Raw genomic sequence first — 25,072 nt, 5'->3', positions numbered from 1 at the left:
CACCCCATTGTATTATTATAAACTCAGCAAAAAAAGAAACGTCCCTTTTTCAGAACCCTGTCTTTCAAAGATAATTTGTAAAAATCCAAATAACTTCACAGATCTTCATTGTAAAGGGTTTAAACACTGTTTCCCATGCTTGTTCAATGAACCATAAACAATTAATGAACATGCACCAGGGAACGGTCATTAAGACACTAACATCGGTAGGCAATTAAGGGCACAGTTATGAAAACTTAGGACACTGAAGAGGCCTTTCTACTGACTCTGAAAAACAGCAAAAGAAAGATGCCCAGGGTCCCTGCTCATCTGCGTGAACGTGGTTAGGCATGCTGCAAGGAGGCGTGAGGACTGCAGTTGTGGCCAGGGCAATAAATGTCCGTACTGTGAGACGCCTAAGACAGCGCTACAGGGAGACAGGACGGATAGCTGGTCGTCCTCGCAGTGGCAGACCACGTGTAACAACACCTGCACAGGATCTGTACATCCAAACATCACACCAACGGGACAAGTACAGGATGGCAACAACAACTGTCCGAGTTACACCAGGAACGCACAATCCCTCAATCAGTGCTCAGACTGTCCGCAATAGGCTGAGAGAGGCTGGACTGAGGGCATGTAGGCCTGTTGTAAGGCAGGTCCTCACCAGACATCACCGGCAACAACGTCGCCTATGGTCGCTGGACCAGACAGGACTGGTCTTCACTGACGTGTTGCGGTTTTGTCTCACCAGGGGTGATGGTCGGATTCGCGTTTATCGTCGAAGGAATGAGCGCTACACCGAGGCCTGTACTCTGGATTGGGATCGATTTGGAGGTGGAGGGTCCGTCATGGTCTGGGGCGGTGTGTCACAGCATCATCGGACTGAGCTTGTTGTCATTGCAGGCAATCTCAATGTTACAGGGAAGACCTCCTCCCTCATGTGGTACCCTTCCTGTAGGCTCATCCTGACATGACCCTCCAGCATGACAATGCCACCAGCCATACTGCTCGTTCTGTGCGTGATTTCCTGCAAGACAGGAATGTCAGTGTTCTGCCATGGCCAGCGAAGAGCCCGGATCTCAATCCCATTGAGCACGTCTGGGACCTGTTGGATCGGAGGGTGAGGGCTTGGGCCATTCCCCCAGAAATGTCTGGGAACTTGCAGGTGCCTTGGTGGAAGAGTGGGGTAACATCTCACGGCAAAAACTGGCAAATCTGGTGCAGTCCATGAGGAGGAGATGCACTGCAGTACTTAACGCAGCTGGTGGCCACAACAGATACTGACTGGTACTTTTGATTTTGACACCCCCCCCCTTTGTTCAGGGACACATTCCATTTCTGTCAGTCACATGTCTGTGGAACTTGTTCAGTTTATGTCTCAGTTGTTGAATCTTGTTATGTTCATACAAATATTTACACAAGTTAAGTTTTCTGAAAATAAACGCAGTTGACAGTGAGAGGACGTTTCTCTTTTTGCTGAGTTTATATTGTGGTGGTGAACACATTTAAATGCATATTCCAAAAGCAACGTTGAGGATCAACAACAGCTACAATTTGCTAAACAGATCAAAGGGCAGATACAGAAATATTATAAATATAGTTCAATAATACACTTGATAGGCCTGGTTAGTTGACATTATCTAATTATGCAATATAATTTTAAAGTTTCTGTTTTTTTTGGTTTTATATAAATCAATTGTGTTGAGAGAAAAAAACGGATTAAATAATTATAAAATGTGATCTAGTTCAACAATTTGAAAAGACCATGGTAAACTGTTGGGCAAAAAATGCTGGGTAAACTGTGTTTACTTGCGTTTACCCTCCACTACACCACTGTTGCTAGTATAGTTTGACATTTCATTTTCAACCAAATGTGCAGTATCATTATGCCAATAGACAGTGGTTGAGGAAATGTAAGGTTATTTTCAGGGAATGGTGTGCTGAAACTACTAAGTCCCACTTAGTCACAGTAAGGTTTTATGCAAAGATCAAGGCTATTGTAAAACTTTAATTAAATTAATTCATTAAATAAAGGGATGAAAAAGACATTATTACTGTTGGTATTCCATTACATACAAGCATTAGGTCCTACCAGAGTCATATATTAAGATACAATATAACACTTCACCTAATAAAGAAAATAATTGAGGGATATATAATCACAAACTTCCATGAATAGAGTTGGCTTCATAATTCATTCATTTCTAATGGCGTAAATAGAACGTTTTAGCAAAGATTGTTCATATTGCTCCTCAGTAACAGAAGAGCCAAGACACAAATAAGTCAAATATTGACATACATTTTACAATATCTCGGCTAGGTCAGGGATATGGTGCCTTGTTATAACCTTTTGTCAATAAGATTGGTCGGGGGTTTTTGTTTTTATTGTCAGAGATTGCTGAAGTAAATTGTGGATGAACAGTTGGAATTGAGAATGTGTCTCACTAACTGCATAGTTTGTGGTGATATTAAGTATTGGATAAGTGGAATGGAAAGCATCTTTAAGCATGTTTAATTCAATGTTTCACTTTGTTATCTTAATAGCAACCTAGTCAGCCCTTTTAAGCTGCAGGAAGAGACCAAAAGAGGATAAGGAGCTATTTTCCCTTTCAGGCTGATGAGGATTTAAACCAACAAGATAATGAAGATGTCTCATAAATGCCCTTTTATAACAGCTGGCTCTGGTCTACTTATTCCCCTCTCCCCCTCTTGCACCACCCGAATGGACATGACATTTTTTTGCCTGTGAGATGTCTCGCTTTCTCTTCCGTCTCTGATATGGATATCTGCCAATATTACCCAAGGGTTCACAAGGAGAGCCTCTACTTCCTGTGAATACTATAGAGATGTATAGAGATCGCTACTTGGAAATAACCAATTTTTGCATGGACATTGCCATTGAGGTCTTCCACCATTTTAAAGTAGTCAGCTGGGTGGGGATCAGCCAATGGGAGAATCTCAATTGCATACTCCTCGCGTTCTCTCTCCTCTCTTCCTTCTCAAAACCCATTGGATGAGAAAGCCAGAGGTCCCTCGCCTCTGACCTCTTCCAATAGATTTGGAAAAGGAGACAAGAGGAGTATGCAATTGAGATTCTCCCAATGATCAGAGCATTGTCTTCTTCAAATTGTTTTGCCTAGTTTGTAAAGGGCTTTTAAGCTATATCACAGCCATCTAGTGGACACAATAAATTAACCAGATTTGGTTCAAGACTACAGCACTGCAGGTGGTGGTAAATCACAATAGCTTTACACTTTTTTCAAACATCAAAAGAAAAAGAAAATGTACTACTTTAAAATGGCGATAGCCTCAATGGTGCTGCCCATGCTGTCACAGACGCCATAATGAAACATACAACGTTGCGATCTCTACACATCTCTATTGTGAATTCGCAGTCTCTCATCGCCCCCTCCTGGAACCCCATGCATACTGCAGTCATCAGTTTACCACAGAGAGCAGGAGAGGTGGGACTCTGAAGGCCTATAGGAGTTACACTCGTCCCTAAACTAGAAATGCCCAGGCGTATGTTGCCCACCCAGTCTATCAGTAGTATTGAAGGTGGTTGGGGGTGTTGTCGGAGAGCTTAGAGTTGAGAGTCGGCTCCCCCAAGGCTGTTCATCTCATCAGCAGTGTACTTTTCCCCTGACTGTCCGGCCTCATGGCGGAAGCCGGCGGAGATCTCGTCAAACGACCGTCCCTTGGTTTCAGGCACCTTGAAATAAGTGAAGATGAAGAAGCCCAGCAGTAGCACAGTGAAGATGATGAAGACGTAGGGGCCACACAGTTGCTACAGAGAAGACAGAAAAGTAACATTATTTTCACATTCTTCCATTCATAAATTGAATTTCAACTTCAATTTCAAATTGAAAATGGAAGTCATCAGGTCTATTATAAAACTACAGGTATATAATAATATATTTAATTATATATAATGTACTATCAATGTACATTGAGTATACCAAACATTAGGAACCCCTTCCTAATATTGAGTTGCACCCCACCCCCTTTTGCCCTCAGAACAGCCTCAATTCGACAGGACATGGACTCTAAAAAGTGTTGAAAGCCTTCCACAGGGATGCTGGCTCATGTTGACTGCAATGTTTCCCACAGTTGTGTCAAGTTGACTGGATGTCTTTTAGGTGGTGGACCATTCTTGACACACACAGGAAACTGTTGAGCGTGAAAAATCCAGAAGCGTTGCAGTTCTTGACACAGACAGATGTGACTGGCAACTACTACCATACCCCGTTCAAAGGCACTTACATTTTTTGTCTTTCCCATTCACCCTCTGAATGGCACACATACAATCAATGTCACAATTGTCTCAAGGCTTAAAAATCCTTATTTAACCCGTCTCCTCCCCTTCATCTGCAATGATTTAAGTGGATTTAACAAGTGACATCAATAAAGGATCATAGCTTTTACCTGGATTCACCTGGTCTGTCTATGTCATGGAAAAGCAGGTGTTCTTAATCTTTTGTATACTCTGTGTTTAACCTGTTAGGGCTAGGGGGCAGTATTGACACGGCCGGATAAAAAACGTACCCGATTTAATCTGCTTACTACTCCTGCCCAGTAACTAGAATATGCATGTAATTATTGGCTTTGGATAGAAAACACCCTAAAGTTTCTAAAACTGTTTGAATGGTGTCTGTGTGTAACAGAACTCATATGGCAGGCAAAAACCTGAGAAGATTCCAAACAGGAAGCACCCTCTCTGACAAGTTGTTGTTCATCTTGGCTCTTTTTATTGAAGACTGAGGATCTTTGCCGTAACGTGACATTTCCTACGGCTCCCATAGGCTCTCAGAACCCGGGAAAAAGCTGAATGATATCGAGGCAGCCTCTGGCTGAAACACATTATCGCGTTTGGATAGTGGCTGGTCAGAGTACTCTGAGACTCACGCTCGTGCACGAGGGCACGAGATGTATTTATTTTCTCTCTCTTTGTACGTATACAGGCTTTCCCGGTCGGAATAGTATCGCTTTTTTACGAGAAAAATGGCATAAAAATTGATTTTTAAACAGCGGTTGACATGCTTCGAAGTACGGTAATGGAATATTTAGAATTTTTTGTCACGAAATGCGCCATGCTCGCCACCCTTATTTACCCTTTCGGATAGTGTCTTGAACGCATCGAACAAAACGCCGCTGTTTGGATATAACAATGGATTATTTGGGACCAAACCAACATTTGTTATTGAAGTAGCAGTCCTGGGAGTGCATTCTGACGAAGAACACCAAAGGTAATCAAACTTTTCTAATAGTAAATCGGAGTTTGGTGAAGGCTAAACTTGCTGGGTGTCTAAATAGCTAGCCCTGTGATGCCGGGCTATCTACTGAGAATATTGCAAAATGTGCTTTCACCGAAAAGCTATTTTAAAATCGGACAAATCGAGTGCATAGAGGAGTTCTGTATCTATAATTCTTAAAATAATTGTTATGTTTTTTGTGAACGTTTATCGTGAGTAATTTAGTAAATTCACAGGCAGTGTTCGGTGGGAATGCTAGTCACATGCTAGTCACATGCTAATGTAAAAAGCTGGTTTTTGATATAAATATGAACTTGATTGAACAAAACATGCATGTATTGTATAACATAATGTCCTAGGGTTGTCCTGATGAAGATCATCAAAGGGTAGTGCTGCATTTAGCTGTGGTTTGGGTTTATGTGACATTATATGCTAGCTTGAAAAATGGGTGTCTGATTATTTCTGGCTGGGTACTCTGCTGACATAATCTAATGTTTTGCTTTCGTTGTAAAGCCTTTTTGAAATCGGACAGTGTGGTTAGATTAACGAGAGTCTTGTCTTTAAAATGGTGTAAAATAGTCATATGTTTGAAAAATTGAAGTTTTTGCATTTTTGAGGTATTTTAATAACGCGCCACGGGATTACACTGGCTGTTGAGTAGGTGGGACGCTTGTGTCCCACCTAGCCCATAGAGGATATTTAAGAAAAAAGGCCAGAGGGGGTGTGGTATATTTAAGCAATAAGGCACGAGGGGGTGTGGTATATGGCCAATATACCACGGCTAAGAGCTGTTCTTAGGCACAACCTAATGTCATATACCACAAACACCGAGGTGCCTTATTTCTATTATAAACTGGTTACCAACATAAATAGAATAGGAAACAACTATTTTTGTGTCATAACTGTGGTATATTGTTGGATATAGACACGGCTGAAATGCTGTTTCAGCCAATCAGCACCCAGGACCCAAACTACACGGTTTGTAATAATTGATATACATATGTAATAGAGCCATCAAGGCAATAACCCAGAAATCTGAGTTTTTTCTGTCTCCTTACCTCAACGTATTGGAAGGTCATGCCCACTATGAAGTTAGCCGACCAGTTGGAGAATCCAGCAACGGCAAAGGCAGAGGGCCGAGGACCTTGGCTGAAGAGCTCAGCCACGATGAACCAGGGGATGGGGCCCGGGCCAATCTCAAAGAAGGCCACAAAGCTAAAGATGGCTACGATGCTGACGTAGGACATCCATGGCAGCTGGTCCTGAGGAAAAACATGGGGAACATCAGTGGAGGAGGCTAGCTGAGGTAATCGTCTACATAAAATATGATATATGCAAATCCAGTGATGTTTTTTATTGCGCCATTATACATACCAGTAGCGCCATAGCGATTGTCATCAGGACAGCTGAGAATGCCATCCCCAGTAACCCAGTGAGGTGAAGGGATCTTCGCCCAGCACGCTCCACAACGAACAGCTAAATAAAGAGAGAGAGAAAGAGGAGAAGAATGGTGGTGTTAGTGGGGGTTGGGAAGTGGATTCATTTCCAAGACACATTTCTGTTGTTACAGTCAGATGGACAATACATTTATCTCCTAATCTATTATAATGGAAACAATAATCCTATTTGATCAATTCCATTCCCACCCAAATATCTTAATACTCATTGTTGAGATGCTCATATGATCACTGGGACTGGGCTCCTGTTTATGGATGTTGTACAGTGTTTATCAGACTTACAGACACAACAGTGAAGGCTGTATTGACCACTCCGGCACCAATCGTAGCGTAGACTGGCTGAGAGACTCCCGCCTTCTCAAAGATCCTGGTGGAGTAGTAGAAAACCTGCACAAAAATGTAATAATTGAGTGGACCATATAGTTTGAAGTGCGTGTGTGTGTGTGTTTGTGCATGAGTTAGCATGTGTGTATTTGCAAGTCAGTGTGTGTCTCCCAGAGTGTCCCACACTCACAGCGTTGATGCCAGACAGCTGCTGGGAGAGCTGGAGCATGACGGCGATGAAGATGGGCTGGCGGTAGAGTGGCGAGCGGAACAGCTCCAGGATGGTCACCTTCTTCTCCCTCATCATCTGCCTGGCCTCCTCCTTCATCTCCTGCATGTCGGCGCCCACCTCCTCAGTGCCTCGCAGCTTCTCCAGCACTGCAGGGAAATACACATCTCAGCTCCATTCCCTCCTGGAGAGCTACTCGAGGTTAAGCCCTTTGTTCCAGTCTTACTCTAACACACCAGATTCTATTAATAAGCTTCTGGTCAGGACCTTGATAAGTTCAATGGTGTGTTAGAGCAGGGCTGGAACAAAAGCCAGCACACCCAAGAGCTCTCCTACTTTTCGTGGGAATAGGGGTGTAGGACAGGGGTACTCAACTGTTTCCCTACGAGGTCTGGAGCCTGCTGGTGTTCTGTTCTACCTGATAATTAATTACACACACCTGGTGTCCCAGGTCTAAATCTGTCCCTGATTAGAGGGGAACAATGAAAAAATGCAGTGGAACTGGCTTTGATGTCCAGAGTTGAGTTTGAGGGGTGTAGGGTGTAGCAGTAGCTGGTCAGAGGCTTACCTTCTCTGGCCTTGAGCTCCTCGTTGCGGTTGATTAGGAGGAAGCGGGGGCTCTCGGGGCAGAAGGGTAACAGGATACACTGCAGCATTGCTGGGATGAATGTGAAGCCCAGCAGGAAGGGCCACAGAGTGGAGTTCCCCATAATCGACTCGATCCCAAACACCTGTAAGAAACAATATTTAACTACACTGTAATTATGCTGTCAATGAAAGATAAACTACCATGGAAATACACTGTGGTAAGGTTGTGAGGTTACTTGAGTACTTACTTGAGTACTGGTTGGTGAGAAGCCCATATTTGTCCAGATGATTGTGCTGTATCACTAGCTTAAAAAATAAAGTCACCCGACGGACAGTGCCTACCTGTGCCATGAGGATGCCAAGGACGATGCCCAGCTGGTGCAGAGTGCCCAGCGCCCCGCGGAGCGAGGTGGGCGCAATCTCCCCCACGTACATGGGCACGAAGCCAGTGGACAGGCCGGAGTAGAGCCCCACAACGAAGCGCCCGATAATCAGCATCTCCCACGACGCCGCCAGCTTGGAGAAGCCCATGAACCCAGCGGCGATGAACGCCAGCACGTTGGCAATGAGCATCGAGTTTCTCCTGCAAATCATTCACAGAGGTCTTCTTCACTTCCTAAAGGCACAAAAATGCTATACTGTTGTTGAGGTGCACAGAACAGCACAACAAACCGAGATGACCCATGATTACCACCAGTGGCGACACGTCATTCAGGGCAGGTGGGAACCCCACCTGTTTAGCTAAAGAAATATGTATATATATATATTTTTTTGTTGTTGTTGCCTGTTTAGCATGTTATTATTTTGCCATTAATACGTGTCACATATCAGTTTGCGAACAATGTAAAAAAAAGAATAATAACTGAGTTAATAAAGCTGCATAGAAACATGGTCTCTTTTTTGCAGGTGTTTCAGCCTAGCTCAGTGCTTTCTGTGGTGGTGAGACAGCCAGTTCTCTAGTTGTGCCGTGATTGGCTCAGTGTTCTGTCACTCATGGGGACACTACTCACCGCAAAAGCTATGGGGAGAGCTAGAAAATTCAAGCCCCCTGGGTGCTGCCAGAGACTTACATTAGAAGTGCCAATCCAAGAAGTCTCAAGATCATTGGCCACAGTTAAAATGACATCAAATCACATTATATCTACAGTAGCCTTGATTGGACTGATCATGTCAACATCATACTTTAAAAATCTTAGCTAGCAAGCTAGCATTCATCATCATGAATCAAGTCGACAATCTACTGGCAAATCCTTTTCAATCCTTGTCATATGAAGAGAAATTATAGATAAAGCGTATCGGTGCTCATCGGCCATTGGACATAAACATTACACAACAAGTTGGAAATCGCAAATTCACCAATAAGTGCTAAGGCGCCACTGCAGCCCGGGGTTCGATCCCAGGCTATGTCACAGCCGGCAGTGACCGTTGGCCCAGCGTCATCTGGGTTAGGGAAGGGTTTTGCAGGCCGGGATGTCTTTGTCTCATCGTGCTCTAGCGACTCCTTGTGGCGAGCCGAGCTACTGCAAGCTGTCGTCAGGTCAAATGTTTCCTCCGACACATTGGTGTGGCTGGCTTCCGGGTTAAGCGAGCAGTGTGTCAAGAAGCAGTGCGGCTTGGCTCTTGACCTTCGCCAAGTCGGTAGGGGAGTTGCAGCGATGAGACAAGATTGTAACTACCAATTGGATATCACGAATATCACGAATAAAGGAGTAACGCCATGGGCAGAAAGGTTTGAAAACATTTGCCATGGTGTCAATTCAGCATCAGTTCTGCCGCATTCAAATCAACTGGAAACTCAGAATTGGGAAATCTCAGACTTCAGTTCAAGACAACTGGGAACCAGCTCCGACTGGGAAAATACCTAAAATAACGGTTAACCAACTCGGAATTCCAAGTCGGGATTTTGGACCTCTTTCCAGAGCCCACAAGAAGGACCGCCGCGCCACCTTCCTGTTCAAGTGAGCACAGCACAAAAAAGTGAGTCCAAAAATGTATTGTATGCTGCTGGATGAATGATGTAATATGCCAGGGAGATATGTATACTGTAGCCAAGAAAGTAATACTAAGTGTATGTTGTGTAGTAAGCTGTTAGCCCATGTGCCTCACCGTAATAATTTGGTCCATTTCCTCCCTCATAACAGCCTACTGTTCTGACTTGATGGTGCACATGTAGCCTATAGCCTGTTTTAGAGAAATGTAAGAGCTTTCATTGTCTGCTTAAATGCCTCCTTTATTTATCCTACGGTTCTGACTTGTACAGGGACAATACTGTAAGAACGGCCCATGTTCTGGATTTTGTCGCTGTACATTTCAAAATGCTGAACAAATAGTTATATTGAATACGTCCGTCCTAGCTCGCTCATTAATGTCTTAATCGAAAATACGGATTGCCTCTTATCCGCTCGTCATCGCCTTATGCCATAGTTTGTACTTTTCAATTGTCATTAGAAACCACATTTGTTTAAGCAAGTCAGACATGTCAGCTATGTTTTTTTAAAAGGCAGTAAATGAGGCTGAACGAACTGTTTCGCTGCCAGAGAAGGCTCCGCTGATAGCCAGGTGTAGCAGTGGTAAGGTGTTGGGACTGCTGTTGGGACTCTGCTGTTGGGGCAGCTTTATGGCCCTAAAAGTTTGTGGGCACCGTTTGTCACCGTTATTGTGCAATTCATGTACTGTTTAGTGTTGTGTTGTGGGCTTTGCTGGCATGCATCACATTTTTTGTTGTTGTTGAGTTTGCCACACCAAGACTTACATGCTAAAATCGCCACTGATTACCACACCCTTTTAATGTGAATACCAGCCTAAAATACATGAACACTGCAGTTTTACCTGCCCAGGCGGTTGACAAAGAGGCCCACGGAGAAGGAGCCAAAAATGCCCCCGACAGAGAAGATGGCCACGGAGATGGACCACAGGGTGGTCAGGGATGTGGTAGGGATGGGCTCAGAGTACCTGCTGTTCCACGTGTCATTCAGGAAGCCTTCGATGATCTACGGTACAATACAACATAACACATGAAGAATATACATAAACTATAGTCATCATTGAAGGTTGATGGAGACGTTAAATAATATAATTATCATACATACACAGTCACAGTTCACTTCATAGTAAATTACCAACCATACAGTGAAATTATAGATATTGCCCAGAACTAAAATCTTGCATAATTGAGTCAGATGCTTGTTTAAATTCTAGAGAAAGATGTGTTATAAAAGATACTAGAACGAGGAGCAGAAGTAGGGCGGTAGCTCCACCCCCCTCTCTTTGCAAGTTACGGGCAAGTATGTGCCAAATGTCCCATCCCCTTCCGAAATTGGAACAATGCGATCATCTGCGAAATTGTGATTTGTCCAAATGATCGTGACAAAACATTGGAGCATGTTTTAACAAAAAAAGTTAATGTGATGACGTTGAATCAACGTGGAAAACTGATTTGAATTTGAGAAAGTCATCAAGGTAAGTGAATTTCATATTTTTTACACCCAACTTTGAACCTAAATCCAATGACATGGTAAAATTTTTCGTTAAGTGGGTTAAAATGTTCCTAGAAGTGACACGGATGGACATGTCAAAATGCTGAATGAGATTTATAGAAGGGCACTTCATTTAATATAACAGGCTTTTAAAATGCTATATTGGTGCACAATGTCCACTTCAAAAATCAGAGGGATGCAAAAAACACTCGTTTCATTGGACAACTCAGTTACACTCCTCTAGCCTCCCCTTAAATCCTGTGAATTTGACAATAATCCTTGTTATCTCTGCCAGGTGTAATGGACACACCACAAGTGAATTGATCACAATGGTAAACCTTTCCCAAACTTCCCAGTTGGAGGCTTCCTGGAATAAGATGGAAATCGGTGAATCCTCCAACTGGGATTTCAGGAAAACCTGGGCATTTTGGGAAAGTTACTAGAATTTGCTATAATAGATGGTGACTTTCCACCCTAGACCATGGAGGCAATTACACGCCTTGCATAACAAAGTATCAAAGAGGCTTGGATCCTAGTAGCTACCTCACTGGCCTACACACCTTCAGACTGATGTAATCTTTAATCTCCGCTACTATTTACAGTGCTTATGTGCTCAGGTGTCCTGAAGAGGCTCCAGGATTCACCGTTCGCCTTACACCTCCCAAATCACACACATGGGACATACGTACGCCCGCACACACACACACACAAATGTAAGTGCATGCACTCACACATTCTTATTTACAGAGCAGGCATCAGTGAAACCTCAAGTAACTTTCTTAAGAAGCTGCTGGAGTGAAGTACATACAGTACCAGAGTCTCTCCAGTATATCTGCCAGACTGTCACTTAGCCAAGTGTTAAATTCAGTAGAAGGACTGCATCTCACCAGCGAGTCTCACCACGTCAGTCAAAGATCCTACATGTATGTGATGTATCACCTTTGATTGACCTGGCAGGGCTCCTGCTGGAGAGATGAGATGCAATCTGTCGGGACATGCATTACGGCACCTTTGGGTAGGAGATCTATGAGCGCCATGCATCACTGAGGAACATCTTAACCTGCTGAGCTAGTCAAGGGTGTCAAGAAAGAATCGGAAGAATACTGTCTTCACATTCAATGGATTTGGACAGGCTTCTAAGGGTCACAAACATAGAATATGCATACAAAATGTAACTTTATTCTCTATACAGGGCCTCTATGGCTCTGTCCAAAAATAGTGCACCATATAGGGATTAGGGTGCCATTTGAAACTGTCCCTTTCTCACTCACCTTTTGGGGAGCATTGATGACCCCTGTGTTGTAGCCAAACTGCAGCGAGCCAATCACAGCTGTCCCCACTGCCATCATCAGCTGGAGCGTCACCCCCTGTGGGCACAGAGGAAAAACAAACATCTCTTCAGTTTAACAAAGAATAGCTAAAAGTGCTCTATCCGCTTCAGAACACATGCATTAAAGCATTAGCCTACAAGTAATTGTTGTTGTTTTTTTACTATCTTTGAGAGAGGGTATATTTAGCCTAATCTGATTTTTATTTAAGAAGTCTCGGACTTGGATGAGAGGACAGGTGAATTGGGACTAAGACTTAATAAATGTGCACAAGAAATTGAGACCTGACTTGGACTCTTCTGTGTTAACAAGTGATAGTGACTCTACGGTAACACTTGGCTGACACAGGTGGTCCATTCAGTGTAATCCCCTTAGGGACTGAGGAACATCAGTAATGTTCTGTTACAGTAATATGCTAAAGTTGTCCTTGTTTTAGTTGTTTATGCTTGAAATGCGGTGCACATTTCTTTTTCATGGGTGTCTCTAATGTGAGGCCTGTTATAACTGTTATTTTGAAGAAGGACATTTCTGTAGTGAGAGTAGTGTGTTCTGGAGGGAACAGTTGATGACAAATGTTCTAGCTATGTCTGATGTTGGAACAACACGTCTGAAGTCTGTAAACTGTTCACAACAAAGAGTATCCGCTTTATTAAAAGTATTAATTGATCTGGACACCTGTCATATCCTTGAGCTTCGCAGGTGCACCACCATTGTGACACTATGGTAGCACTGGCTGAGTGAGACTGGTGGTCCATTCAGTATAATCCACTTAAGGAATGAGGAACATCAGAACCAGGGCACGCAAACAGGACAGCTTGCTTACACAGGCCACACTGCGCCAAGCCACACGCAAACACTTAAACTTACGTAACAAACACACCTAAGTGCGTAGGCTCTTAGTGAGTGACACCCCCTCCAAGATGTGAAATAGTTGCAGTCACACTCATGTCTATAGAAGTTTCCCTCTTACTCACATCGACATGAATCTCTCAGTCTAAGCATTTCGCCTTTTGTAATTCAGAAAATATACAAACCATCATAGACTCTGCTTTAGGTATCAGGATCCAGTTGAGACTTTGGTCCCACAGACAAATTTAACCATCCAGTTCAACCCTAACGCAACAGCAATATACACTGAGTGTACAACGCATTACGAACAACTGCTTTTTCCATGACAGACTGACCAAGTGAATCCAGGGGAAAACTATGATCCATTATTGATGTCACTTGTTAAACTCATTCAGTGTAGATTTTATTTTTATTTATTTATTTCACCTTTATTTAACCAGCTAGGCAAGTTGAGAACAAGTTCTCATTTACAATTGCGACCTGGCCAAGATAAAGCAAGCCGTTTGACACATACAACAACACAGTTACACATGGAGTAAAACAAACATACAGTCAATAATATAGTAGAAAAATAAGTCTATATACAAAGTGAGCAAATGAGGTGAGATAAGGGAGGTAAAGGCAAAAAAGGCCATAGTGGCGAAGTAAATACAATATAGCAAGTAAAACACTGGAATGGTAGATTTGCAGTGGAAGAAAGTGCAAAGTAGAAATAGAAATAATGGGGTGCAAAGGAGCAAAATAAATAAATAAATAAATACAGTAGGGGAGAGGTAGTTGTTTTGGCTAAATTATAGATGGGCTATGTACAGGTGCAGTGATCTGTGAGCTGCTCTGACAGCTGCTGTTAAAAGCTAGTGAGGGAGATAAGTGTTTCCAGTTTTAGAGATTTTTGTAGTTCGTTCCAGTCATTGGCAGCAGAGAACTGGAAAGATCGGCCAAAGGAGGAATTGGCTTTGGGGGTGGCCAGTGAAATATACCTGCTGGAGCGCGTGCTACAGGTGGGTGCTGCTATGGTGACCAGCGAGCTGAGATAAGGGGGAACTTTACCTAGCAGGGTCTTGTAGATGACCTGGAGCCAGTGGGTTTGCCAACAAGTATGAAGCGAGGGCCAGCCAACGAGAGCGTACAGGTCACAGTGGTGGGTAGTATATGGAGCTTTGGTGACAAAACGGATGGCACTGTGATAGACTGCATCCAATTTATTGAGTAGGGTATTGGAGGCTATTTTGTAAATGACATCGCCGAAGTCAAGGATCGGTAGGATGGTCAGTTTACGATGGTATGTTTGGCAGCATGAGTGAAAGATGCTTTGTTGCGAAATAGGAAGCCAGTTCTAGATTTTACTTTGGATTGGAGATGTTTGATGTGAGTCTGAAAGGAGAGTTTACAGTCTAACCAGACACCTAGGTATTTGTAGTTGTCCACATATTCTAAGTCAGAACCGTCCAGAGTAGTGATGCTGGACGGGTGGGCAAGTGCAGGCAGCGATCGGTTGAAGAGCATGCATTTAGTTTTACTTGTATTTAAGAACAGTTGGAGGCCATGGAAGGAGAGTTGTATGGCATTGAAGCTCGTCTGGAGGGTAGTTAACACAGTGTCCAAAGAAGGGCAAGAAGTATACAGAATGGTGTCGTCTGCGTAGAGGTGGATCAGAGACTCACCAGCAGCAAGAGCGACATCATTGATGCATACAGAGAAAAGAGTCGGCCCAGGGATTGAACCCTGTGGCACCCCCATAGAGACTGCCAGAGGCCCGGACAACAGGCCCTCCGATTTGACACACTGAACTCTATCGGAGAAGTAGTTGGTAAACCAGGCAAGACAATCATTTGAGAAACCAAGGCTATTGAGTCTGCCGATGAGGATGTGGTGATTGACAGAGTCGAAAGCCTTGGCCAGGTCAATGAATACGGCAGCACAGTATTGTTTCTTATCGATGGCGGTTAAGATATCGTTTAGGACCTTGAGATGAAGGGGAGTAGACAGGTTAAAGAAGGATTTTTAAGCCTTGCCAGGCTCACCGGTTTGAATATGTCAAGAACTGCAACACTGCTGGGTTTTTCACACTCAACAGTTTCCTGTGTATATCAAGAATGGTCCACCACCCAAAGGGCATCCAGCCAACTTGACACAACTGTGGGAAGCGTTGTAGTCAACATTGCCCAGCACTCTTGTGGAATGCTTTCGACACCTTATAGAGTCCATGCCCAGACGAATTGAGGGTGTTCTGATGGCAAAAGGGGGTGCAACTCAGTATTAGGAAGATGTTCCTAATGTTTTTTACACTCAGTGTATATTGTCAAAGTTTTACATCACAAACATCCTTTGTGTCAGGTCGTCTTAGTGAGCGACACCATCTCCAAGATCTAGCCACACATGTTGGGATCACATCAACAGGAAGCTAGCTATTCAACCCCATGTGAAATAGTTGCAGTCACAATAACATCCATAGAAGTTTCACCCTTACTCAAATCGACAGGAATCTCTCAGCCATTTCACCTTCTAGGATCTGCATTGAGAATCTATTATGTCAAAAGAGAGACGCACTAAGAGTAGCTTTACTCCTACTTCTACAAATCTTCTTAGTGAAATTATTTTTGGACCTTATGCAGCATGCACTACACCAATACATACCATAACTTCTTCTAAAACTGGGTATCAACAAAAACATATGTCCTGCCCATGCTTAAACAGCAAAACAATATCCATCTTATCTGTTCAGGCTTGAACATGTTACGTCAGTGGACTTTTAATAGTTTAGTAATCTGGCTCCTATCTTGTGTCTGACAGTGCTCCTGTGTGGAGGTTATATGCAGGGAAGCGGAGTCGACCAGCGTGCAGCTTTGTGAGAGATCAGCTGCTGCTGTGTCATGCTCACTCCACCTTCTTCACCGTGGCCATGGACATGTATCGGATGCCCATTAGCTTCCTGGCCGCCCAATGAGGGAAGACTCTCCCCTGTGAAGGACGAGCCCAGCGAGGGAAGACTCTCCCCTGTGAAGGACGAGCCCAGCGAGGGAAGACTCTCCCCTGTGAAGGACGAGCCCAGCGAGGGAAGACTCTCCCCTGTGAAGGACGAGCCCAGCGAGGGAAGACTCTCCCCTGTGAAGGACGAGCCCAGCGAGGGAAGACTCTCCCCTTTGAAGGACGAGCCCAGCGAGGGAAGACTCTCCCCTGTGAAGGACGAGCCCAGCGAGGGAAGACTCTCCCCTGTGAAGAACGAGCCCAGCGAGGGAAGTCTCTCCCCTGTGAAGGACGAGCCCAGCGGGGGAAGACTGTCCCCTGTGAAGGAAAAGCCGAGGAGTCTGAATGGAAAGTGTATGTGTGTGTGTGTGTGTGTGTGTGGGTGGGGGGCTTTGCCGAAAGGTAAACATCAGTAAATGAGAGAGCAAACTAGCTTTTGGGGTCAATGAGTACATTCTTTAAACACCAACAAAACAGGATGTAAACCAAACCACACACATGCATGTGTAACCGATGAGAAATGGCTAGTTAGTTAGCGGTGGTGTGCGCGAATAGCGATTCAATCGGGTGACGTCACTCGCTCTGCGACCTTAAGTAGTTGTTCCCCTTGCGCTGCAATGGCCGTGGCTTTTGTGGCGCGATGGGTAACGATGCTTCGTGGGTGTCAGTTGTTGATGTGTGCAGAGGGTCCCTGGTTCGAGCCCAGGTTGGGGCGAGGAGAGGGACGGAAGCTATACTGTTACATTGATGCTGTTGACCCGGATCATTGGTTGCTGCGAAAAGGGGGGTGAGTATAACTGATATGAAATGGCTAGTTAGTTAGCAGTGGTGCGTGCTAATAGCGATTCAATCGGGTGACGTCACTCGCTCTGCGACCTTAAGTAGTTGTTCCCCTTGCGCTGCAAGGGCCGTGGCTTTTGTGGCGCGATGGGTAACGATGCTTCGTGGGTGTCAGTTGTTGATGTGTGCAGAGGGTCCCTGGTTCGAGCCCAGGTTGGGGCGAGGAGAGGGACGGAAGCTATACTGTTACATTGATGCTGTTGACCCGGATCATTGGTTGCTGCGAAAAGGGGGGTGAGTATAACTGATATGAAATGGCTAGTTAGTTAGAAGTGGTGCGTGCTAATAGCGATTCAATCGGGTGAGGTCACTCGCTCTGCGACCTTAAGTAGTTGTTCCCCTTGCACTGCAAGGGCCGTGGCTTTTGTGGCGCGATGGGTAACGATGCTTCGTGGGTGTCAGTTGTTGATGTGTGCAGAGGGTCCCTGGTTCGAGCCCAGGTTGGGGCGAGGAGAGGGACGGAAGCTATACTGTTACATTGATGCTGTTGACCCGGATCATTGGTTGCTGCGAAAAGGGGGGTGAGTATAACTGATATGAAATGGCTAGTTAGTTAGCAGTGGTGCGTGCTAATAGCGATTCAATCGGGTGACGTCACTCGCTCTGCGACCTTAAGTAGTTGTTCCCCTTGCGCTGCAAGGGCCGTGGCTTTTGTGGCGCGATGGGTAACGATGCTTCGTGGGTGTCAGTTGTTGATGTGTGCAGAGGGTCCCTGGTTCGAGCCCAGGTTGGGGCGAGGAGAGGGACGGAAGCTATACTGTTACATTGATGCTGTTGACCCGGATCATTGGTTGCTGCGAAAAGGGGGGTGAGTATAACTGATATGAAATGGCTAGTTAGTTAGAAGTGGTGCGTGCTAATAGCGATTCAATCGGGTGAGGTCACTCGCTCTGCGACCTTAAGTAGTTGTTCCCCTTGCACTGCAAGGGCCGTGGCTTTTGTGGCGCGATGGGTGACGATGCTTCGTGGGTGTCAGTTGTTGATGTGTGCAGAGGGTCCCTGGTTCGAGCCCAGGTTGGGGCGAGGAGAGGGACGGAAGCTATACTGTTACATTGATGCTGTTGACCCGGATCATTGGTTGCTGCGAAAAGGGGGGTGAGTATAACTGATATGAAATGGCTAGTTAGTTAGAAGTGGTGCGTGCTAATAGCGATTCAATCAGGTGAGGTCACTCGCTCTGCGACCTTAAGTAGTTGTTCCCCTTGCACTGCAAGGGCCGTGGCTTTTGTGGCGGGATGGGTAACGATGCTTCGTGGGGTGTCAGTTGTTGATGTGCGCAGAGGGTCCCTGGTTTGAGCCCAGGTTGGGGCGAGGAGAGGGACGGTGTCACATCCTGACCAGCAGAGGGAGTAATTGTATTAGTTTTGGTCAGGATGTGGCAGAGGGTTTGTGTTTTTGTATGTATTTCTACGTTCTGTCTAGTTTTTCTATGTTTAGGTTTGGGTGTTGGACTCTCAATTGGAGGCAGGTGTTTCTAGTTGCCTCTGATTGAGAGTCCTATAATTAGGTGTGTGTTTGGTTTGGGTTTTGTGGGTAGTTGTTTTTGCATTGCTTTTAGTATAGCCTGCAAGACTGTTGTACTGTCGTGTTTCTTTGTTTTTTTCGTGTTCACTAATAAATAACATTGATGAGCAGGCAACCCGCTGCGCCTTGGTCCATTCCTGACGACAGATGTGACAGCACTACCCACCATACCAGGACCAAGCAGCGGAGGAATTCTGGCGAGGACTGGGGAACATGGCGGGTATGGGAGCCCGAGGGCACAAGGGCTGTTTGACGGGGCGAGGTTGGAGACCCAGGCCAGCTCCCCGTACCCTTGTTGGATAGAAACAGACTGGACAAGTCCCGTGCTTTGGGGTAGGTGCTGTGGTGAGGCCTGGTATTTTCAGGCCGATATGCGCAGTACCAGCGCCCCGCATGTGCCAGGGGAGAGTGGGCATCGAGCCTGAAGGGGTGATGCCAACCCTGCGCTCGAGACCGCCAGTGCGCCTCTACGGTCCAGTGTTCCCCACTACACGCACTAGCCTTGAGGTGCGTGTCTCCAGGCTGGCACGGCCTGTACCAGCCCAACGCATCAGGCATCTAGTGCGTCAGCCCAGCCTCGCCAGTCAGGAGCCGCCAGAGCTGCCCGCCAGTCAGGAGCCGCCAGAGCGGCCCGCCTGTCCTCCGGCCCAGCCAGAGCGGCCCGCCTGTCCTCCGGCCCAGCCAGAGCGGCCCGCCTGTCCTCCGGCCCAGCCAGAGCGGCCCGCCTGTCCTCCGGCCCAGCCAGAGCGGCCCGCCTGTCCTCCGGCCCAGCCTTTTAGTATAGCCTGCAAGACTGTTGTACTGTCGTGTTTCTTTGTTTTTTTCGTGTTCACTAATAAATAACAATGATGAGCACGCAACCCGCTGCGCCTTGGTCCATTCCTGACGACCGATGTGACAGACTGAAGCTATACTGTTACACACGCACGACAGATGAACCAAGGCAACCTCTGTTTTATACAACTAGCCAGCCACACAATTCAGAGACAGTGAATGTTTGCCTCCTCCTAAGGCACATATAATTACAGTGCATTCTGAAAATACACAGACGCCTTCCCTTTTTCCACATTTTGTTACGTTACCGCCTTATTCTAAAATGGATTAAATAACAACCTTTCATCAATCTACACACAATACCCCATAGTGACAAAGCGAAAAAAGGTTTAGACATTTTTGCAAATGTATTAAAAGTAAAAAACAGAAATACCTTATTTACATAAGTATTCAGACCCTTTGCTATGAGACTCGAAATTGAGCACATGTGCATCCTGTTTTCATTGATCATCCTTGAGATCTTTCTACAACTTGATTGGAGTCCACCTGTGGTATATTCAATTGATTGGGCATGATTTGGAAAGGCACACACCTATAAAGGTGCCACAGTTTACAGTGAATGTCAGAGCAAAAACCAAGCCATGAGGTCGAAGGAATTGTCCGTAGAGCTCCGAGACAGGATTGTGTCGAGGCACAGATCTGGGGAAGGGTACAAAACAATTTCTGCAGCATTGAAGGTCCCCAAGAACATAGTGCCCTCCATCATTCTTAAATGGAAGAAGACTCTACCTAGAGCTGGCTGCCCGGTCAAACTAAGGAAAACTCACACCATCCCTACGGTGAAGCATTGTGGCAGCATCATGGTATGGGGATGTTTTTCAGTGGCAGGGACTGGGAGACTAGTCAGGATCGAGGGAAAGATGAATAGAGAAAAATACTGAGAGATCCTTGAAGAAAACCTGCTCCAGAGGCCTCAGGACCTCAGACTGGGGCAACGACCCTAAGCACACAGCCAAGACAACACAGGAGTGGCTTCGGGACAAGTCTCTGAATGTCCTTGAGTGGCCCAGCCAGAGCCCGGACTTGAACATCTCTGGAGAGACCTGAAAATAGCTGTGCAGCGACAATCCCCATCCAACCTGACAGAGCTTGAGAGGATCTGCAGAGAAGAATGGGAGAAACTCCCCAAAAACAGGTGTGCCAAGCTTGTAGCGTCATACCTAAGACTCAAGGCTGTAATCTTTGCCAAAGGTGCTGAAACAAAGTACTGAGTAAAGGGTCTGAAAAGTTATGTAAATGTGATATTTTCATTTTTATTTTTAATACATTTGCAAAAATGTCTAAAACTTTTTTTCTTTTTCATTATGGGGTATTGAGTTTTTATTCATTTTTAATCCATTTTAGAATAAGGCTGTAACGTAACAAAATGTGGATAAAGTCAAGGGGTCTGAATACTTTCCGAATGTACTGTATAAGGATGCTGAAAAGTGGCTTAATATGTGTAGGAATATTACCATGTGTTTACTGCCATACGGGGACACGGTTCCCCAAAAGGCATTAATTAATCTGGTGATTATAACATATAAGGCGTTTATCTAACTAGGATTCTGCCTATAATTTTTCAGGCTGAGCAATAAGTAATAAAATAACATGATTCGTTTCAAATGTTGTCAGTCAGGAGAGATGCATGCACCATTGACATAGGACGGCAACACGCACACGCACACACACATACAGTTGAAGTCGGAAGGTTACATACACCTTAGCCAAATACATTTAAACTCAGTTTTTCACAATTCCTGACATTTAATCCAAGTAAAATTTCCCTGTTTTAGGCCAGTTAGGATCACCACTTTATTTTAAGAATGTGAAATGTCAGAATAATTCATTTGGGTCAAACGTTTCGGGTAGCCTTCCACAAGCTTCCCACAATAAGTTGGGTGAATTTTGGCCCATTCCTCCTGACAGAGCTGGTGTAACTGAGTCAGGTTTGTAGGCCTCCTTGCTTGCACACGCTTTTTCAGTTCTGCCCACAAATGTTCTATAGGATTGAGGTCAGGGCTTTGTGATGGCCACTCCAATACCTTGACTTTGTTGTCCTTAAGCCATTTTGCCACAACTTTGGAAGTATGCTTGGGGTCATTGTCCATTTGGAAGACCCATTTGCGACCAAGCTTTAACTTCATGACTGATGTCTTGAGATGTTGCTTCAATATATCCACATAATTTTCCTACCTCATGATGCCATCTATTTTGTGAAGTGCACCAGTCCCTCCTGCAGCAAAGCACCCCCACAACATGATGCTGCCACCCCGTGCTTCACGGTTGGGAAGGTGTTCTTCAGCTTGCAAGCATCCCCCTTTTTCCCCCAAACATTACAATGGTAATTATGGCCAAACAGTCCTATTTTTGTTTCATCAGACCAGAGGACATTTCTCCAAAAAGTACGATCTTTGTCCCCATGTGCAGTTGCAAACCGCAGTCTGGCTTTTTTATGGCGGTTTTGGAGCAGTGGCTTCTTCCTTGCTGAGCGACCTTTCAGGTTATGTCAATATAGGACTCGTTTTACTGTGGATATAGACACTTTTGTACCCGTTTCCTCCAGCATCTTCACAAGGTCCTTTGCTGATGTTCTGGGATTGATTTGCACTTTTCGCACCAAAGTACGTTCATTCAGTACAAAAAGAAAAATGCATGAAATGAAATGTATGCATTCACTACTTTAAGTCGCTCTGGATAAGAGCGTCTGCTAAATGACTAAAATGTAAATGTAAATCTCTAGATCTCCTTCCTGAGCGGTATGACGGCTGCGTGGTCCCATGGTGTTTATACTTGCATACTATTGTATGCACCGATGAACGTGGCACCTTCAGGCGTTTGGAAATTGCTCCCAAGGATAAACCAGACTTGTGGAGGTCTACAATTTATTTTCTTGTCTTGGCTGATTTCTTTTGATTTTCCAATGATGTCAAGCAAAGAGACACTGAGTTTGAAGGTGGGCCTTGAATTACATCCACAGGTACACCTCCAATTGACTCAAATGATGTCAATTAGCCTATCAGAAGCTTCTAAAGCCATGACATAATTTTTTGGAATTTTCCAAGCTGTTTAAAGGCACAGTCAACTTAGTGTATGTAAACTTCTGACCCACTGTTATTGTGATACAGGGAATGATAAGTGAAATAATCTGTCTGTAAACAATTGTTGGAAAAATTACTTGTGTCATGCACAAAGTAGATGTCCTAACCGACTTGCCAAAACTATAGTTTGTTAACAAGATATTTGTGGAGTGGTTGAAAAACGAGTTGTAACGACTCCAACCTAAGTGTATGTAAACTTCTGACTTCAACTGTAGATGTTTTGACACTTGGTCTAGCTCAAATAAAGTAAAGAATTGTAAGCATTTCGTTGTATGTAATTTACAAAATAAACAATCCATCATGGACTCTGCTTTAAGTATAAGGATCCAGTCTAGACTGATATGCCAGTTTGAGACTTTGGTCCCACAAACAAATTGAACCATCCCGTTGAACCCTAACCCAACAACACTAGACATTGTCAAAGGTTTACATTACAAACATCCTTTGTGTCGGGTCGTTTCATGGCATGTGCCCAAGTGCAGCCCAGGCTATTCCATATACTCTGCAAAAAAGTTAACATTAGTAGACTATCCATAAGTCATGCAGACAAACCAAACTGTACATGCTAACAAGACTATCTTTGCCCATCACGATACTTTGGCTACTCGGCTAATTTCACCAGTTTTGGGGTATCTCTTTGTCATTACCTTTCCTTCGCCTTCCATAGTGATTGATCAGTGAAGTATCGATGGTTGTCGGGATACCTCGCAGAAGACAGGACACAATTATGCAGAAGAGTCTTCTAGGATCCTTTTATCTCCAGTGAAGAAACTAAAATCCACAGCGCTTACTACACCGTCGTTAGCCTTTGTAAATACTGATATTAAAGTTTTTAAAAAACATTTAAAATCCACAATTCATTATTACATTTTCATTATGCGGTCTTTACTTATTATTTTATGATACGCAAGTATACCTACCGTTCGTTATAGGCTCCCATTGATACGTTCTTACTGGACATAAGCCGGTTAATATTATTCAATCAGCTTTCAATGTTATTGGCTGTCGGCAGCTTCGGAGCGAGCGATTCCGAGGAGTGGGAGAGAGCCTGTTTGTAAAATATGATTCTAATTGGCTGTGGATAGCTCGGCAGATGACGTAGCTCATTGCGTACGACTGTAGAAGAAAGTTCTCTGATGGACAGAGCTATTTTCCACTTCAGTCCATATTTATGTTGCATGTGCTACTTAGATACTAGAATTATTTTTTCTAAGGCAAGAGTACTTGTTAATAGATTAGCAATTCAATTTTCCATTAGTTACTGTACCGTATTGCTGTAATATTATGTATTGTTAGGATACTTTAAAAGGTAAAGCCTTCAATGTGTGCAGAAGGTATTTTAAATTAACGGAGGCATATTCATGAGGTGAAATAAAGGCGTTATAAAGCCTACCTTCATCAAATGTCTTTCATGAAATTGTTATGAAGTTCTACAGCTGCACCATCGAGAGCATCCTGACTGGTTGCGCCACTGCCTGGCATGGCAACTGCTCGGCCTCCGACCGCATGGCACTACAGAGGGTAGTGCGTACAGTGCAGTACATCACTGGGGCAAAGCTTCCTGCCATCCAGGACCTCTACACCGGGTGGTGTCAGAGGAAGGCCCTAAAAATTGTCAAAGACTCCAGCCACCCTAGTCATGGACTGTTCTCTCTGCTACAGCACGGCGAGCGGTACAGGAGCGCCAAGTCTAGGTCCAAAAGGCTTCTTAACAGCTTCTACTCCCAAGCCATAAGACTCCTGAACAGCTAATCAAAGGGCTACCCAGACCCCTCTTTACGCTGCTGCTACTCTCTGTTTATTATCTATGCATAGTCACTTTAACTCTACCTACATGTACATATTACCTCAATTACCTCGACTAACCGATGCCCCCGCACATTGACTCTGTACCGGTACCCCCTGTATATAGCCTCGTTATGTTATTTTACTGCTGCTGTTTAATTATTTGTTAGTTTTATTTTCTATTTTTTTTACCCATCTATTTTTTACTTAACACTTTTTTTTCTTAACTTCTTAAAACTGCATTGTTGGTTAAGGGCTTGTAAGAAAGCAAAGACAAAGACAAGATGTTTAGATGTAGGGCTGGTCTGAAAGTAACTGAGTGGCATGTGCTCTGGTGGAAGTGCATACTAGCCCAGCGTTGATTTAGGAACATGGCCATTGTTGAGTTACATGGGGATTAGATTCATTAAATGTTCAAGCAGTGAGGACATTTATAAATCAGACCATATCTTGGGGTGACTAAGCATAATACTTGTTCAGTTTGTGATAAAAGCACCAAATTTGGCACAGATTATATAAAAAGATTTAGATATCGTGCCAATCGCAGGTCTGGCTCC

The 25,072-nt window shown here is 44.5% G+C and overlaps 1 protein-coding gene across 4 annotated transcripts in view; it reads right to left on the bottom strand.

Moving 5' to 3' along the window:
• Positions 1-1,441: 1,441 nt before the first annotated feature.
• Positions 1,442-25,072, bottom strand: part of LOC106566818 (solute carrier family 2, facilitated glucose transporter member 1) — a 29,956-nt gene continuing 6,325 nt past the window's right edge. The window contains exons 1-11 of one of the 4 annotated variants that reach the window (XM_014135246.2): positions 23,651-23,767; positions 23,378-23,501; positions 12,580-12,675; positions 10,662-10,822; positions 8,175-8,415; positions 7,813-7,975; positions 7,206-7,393; positions 6,974-7,078; positions 6,609-6,710; positions 6,293-6,496; positions 1,442-3,769 (exon numbers count right to left, since the gene is read on the bottom strand). In XM_014135246.2, the coding sequence (XP_013990721.1) occupies positions 3,566-3,769; positions 6,293-6,496; positions 6,609-6,710; positions 6,974-7,078; positions 7,206-7,393; positions 7,813-7,975; positions 8,175-8,415; positions 10,662-10,822; positions 12,580-12,675; positions 23,378-23,395 (1,482 nt within the window). In that variant the 5' untranslated portion in view covers positions 23,396-23,501; positions 23,651-23,767 and the 3' untranslated portion in view covers positions 1,442-3,565. Of the gene's footprint in view, positions 3,770-6,292; positions 6,497-6,608; positions 6,711-6,973; positions 7,079-7,205; positions 7,394-7,812; positions 7,976-8,174; positions 8,416-10,661; positions 10,823-12,579; positions 12,676-23,377; positions 23,771-25,072 lie in introns of those variants that run through there. The other 3 variants (XM_014135244.2, XM_014135248.2, XM_045693111.1) reach the window with 3 other exon arrangements.

This window comes from Salmo salar, chromosome ssa13 (genome assembly GCF_905237065.1).
Source record: "Salmo salar chromosome ssa13, Ssal_v3.1, whole genome shotgun sequence".
Lineage (NCBI taxonomy): Eukaryota > Metazoa > Chordata > Actinopteri > Salmoniformes > Salmonidae > Salmo > Salmo salar.
This window is presented reverse-complemented; position numbering and strand designations above follow the sequence as displayed.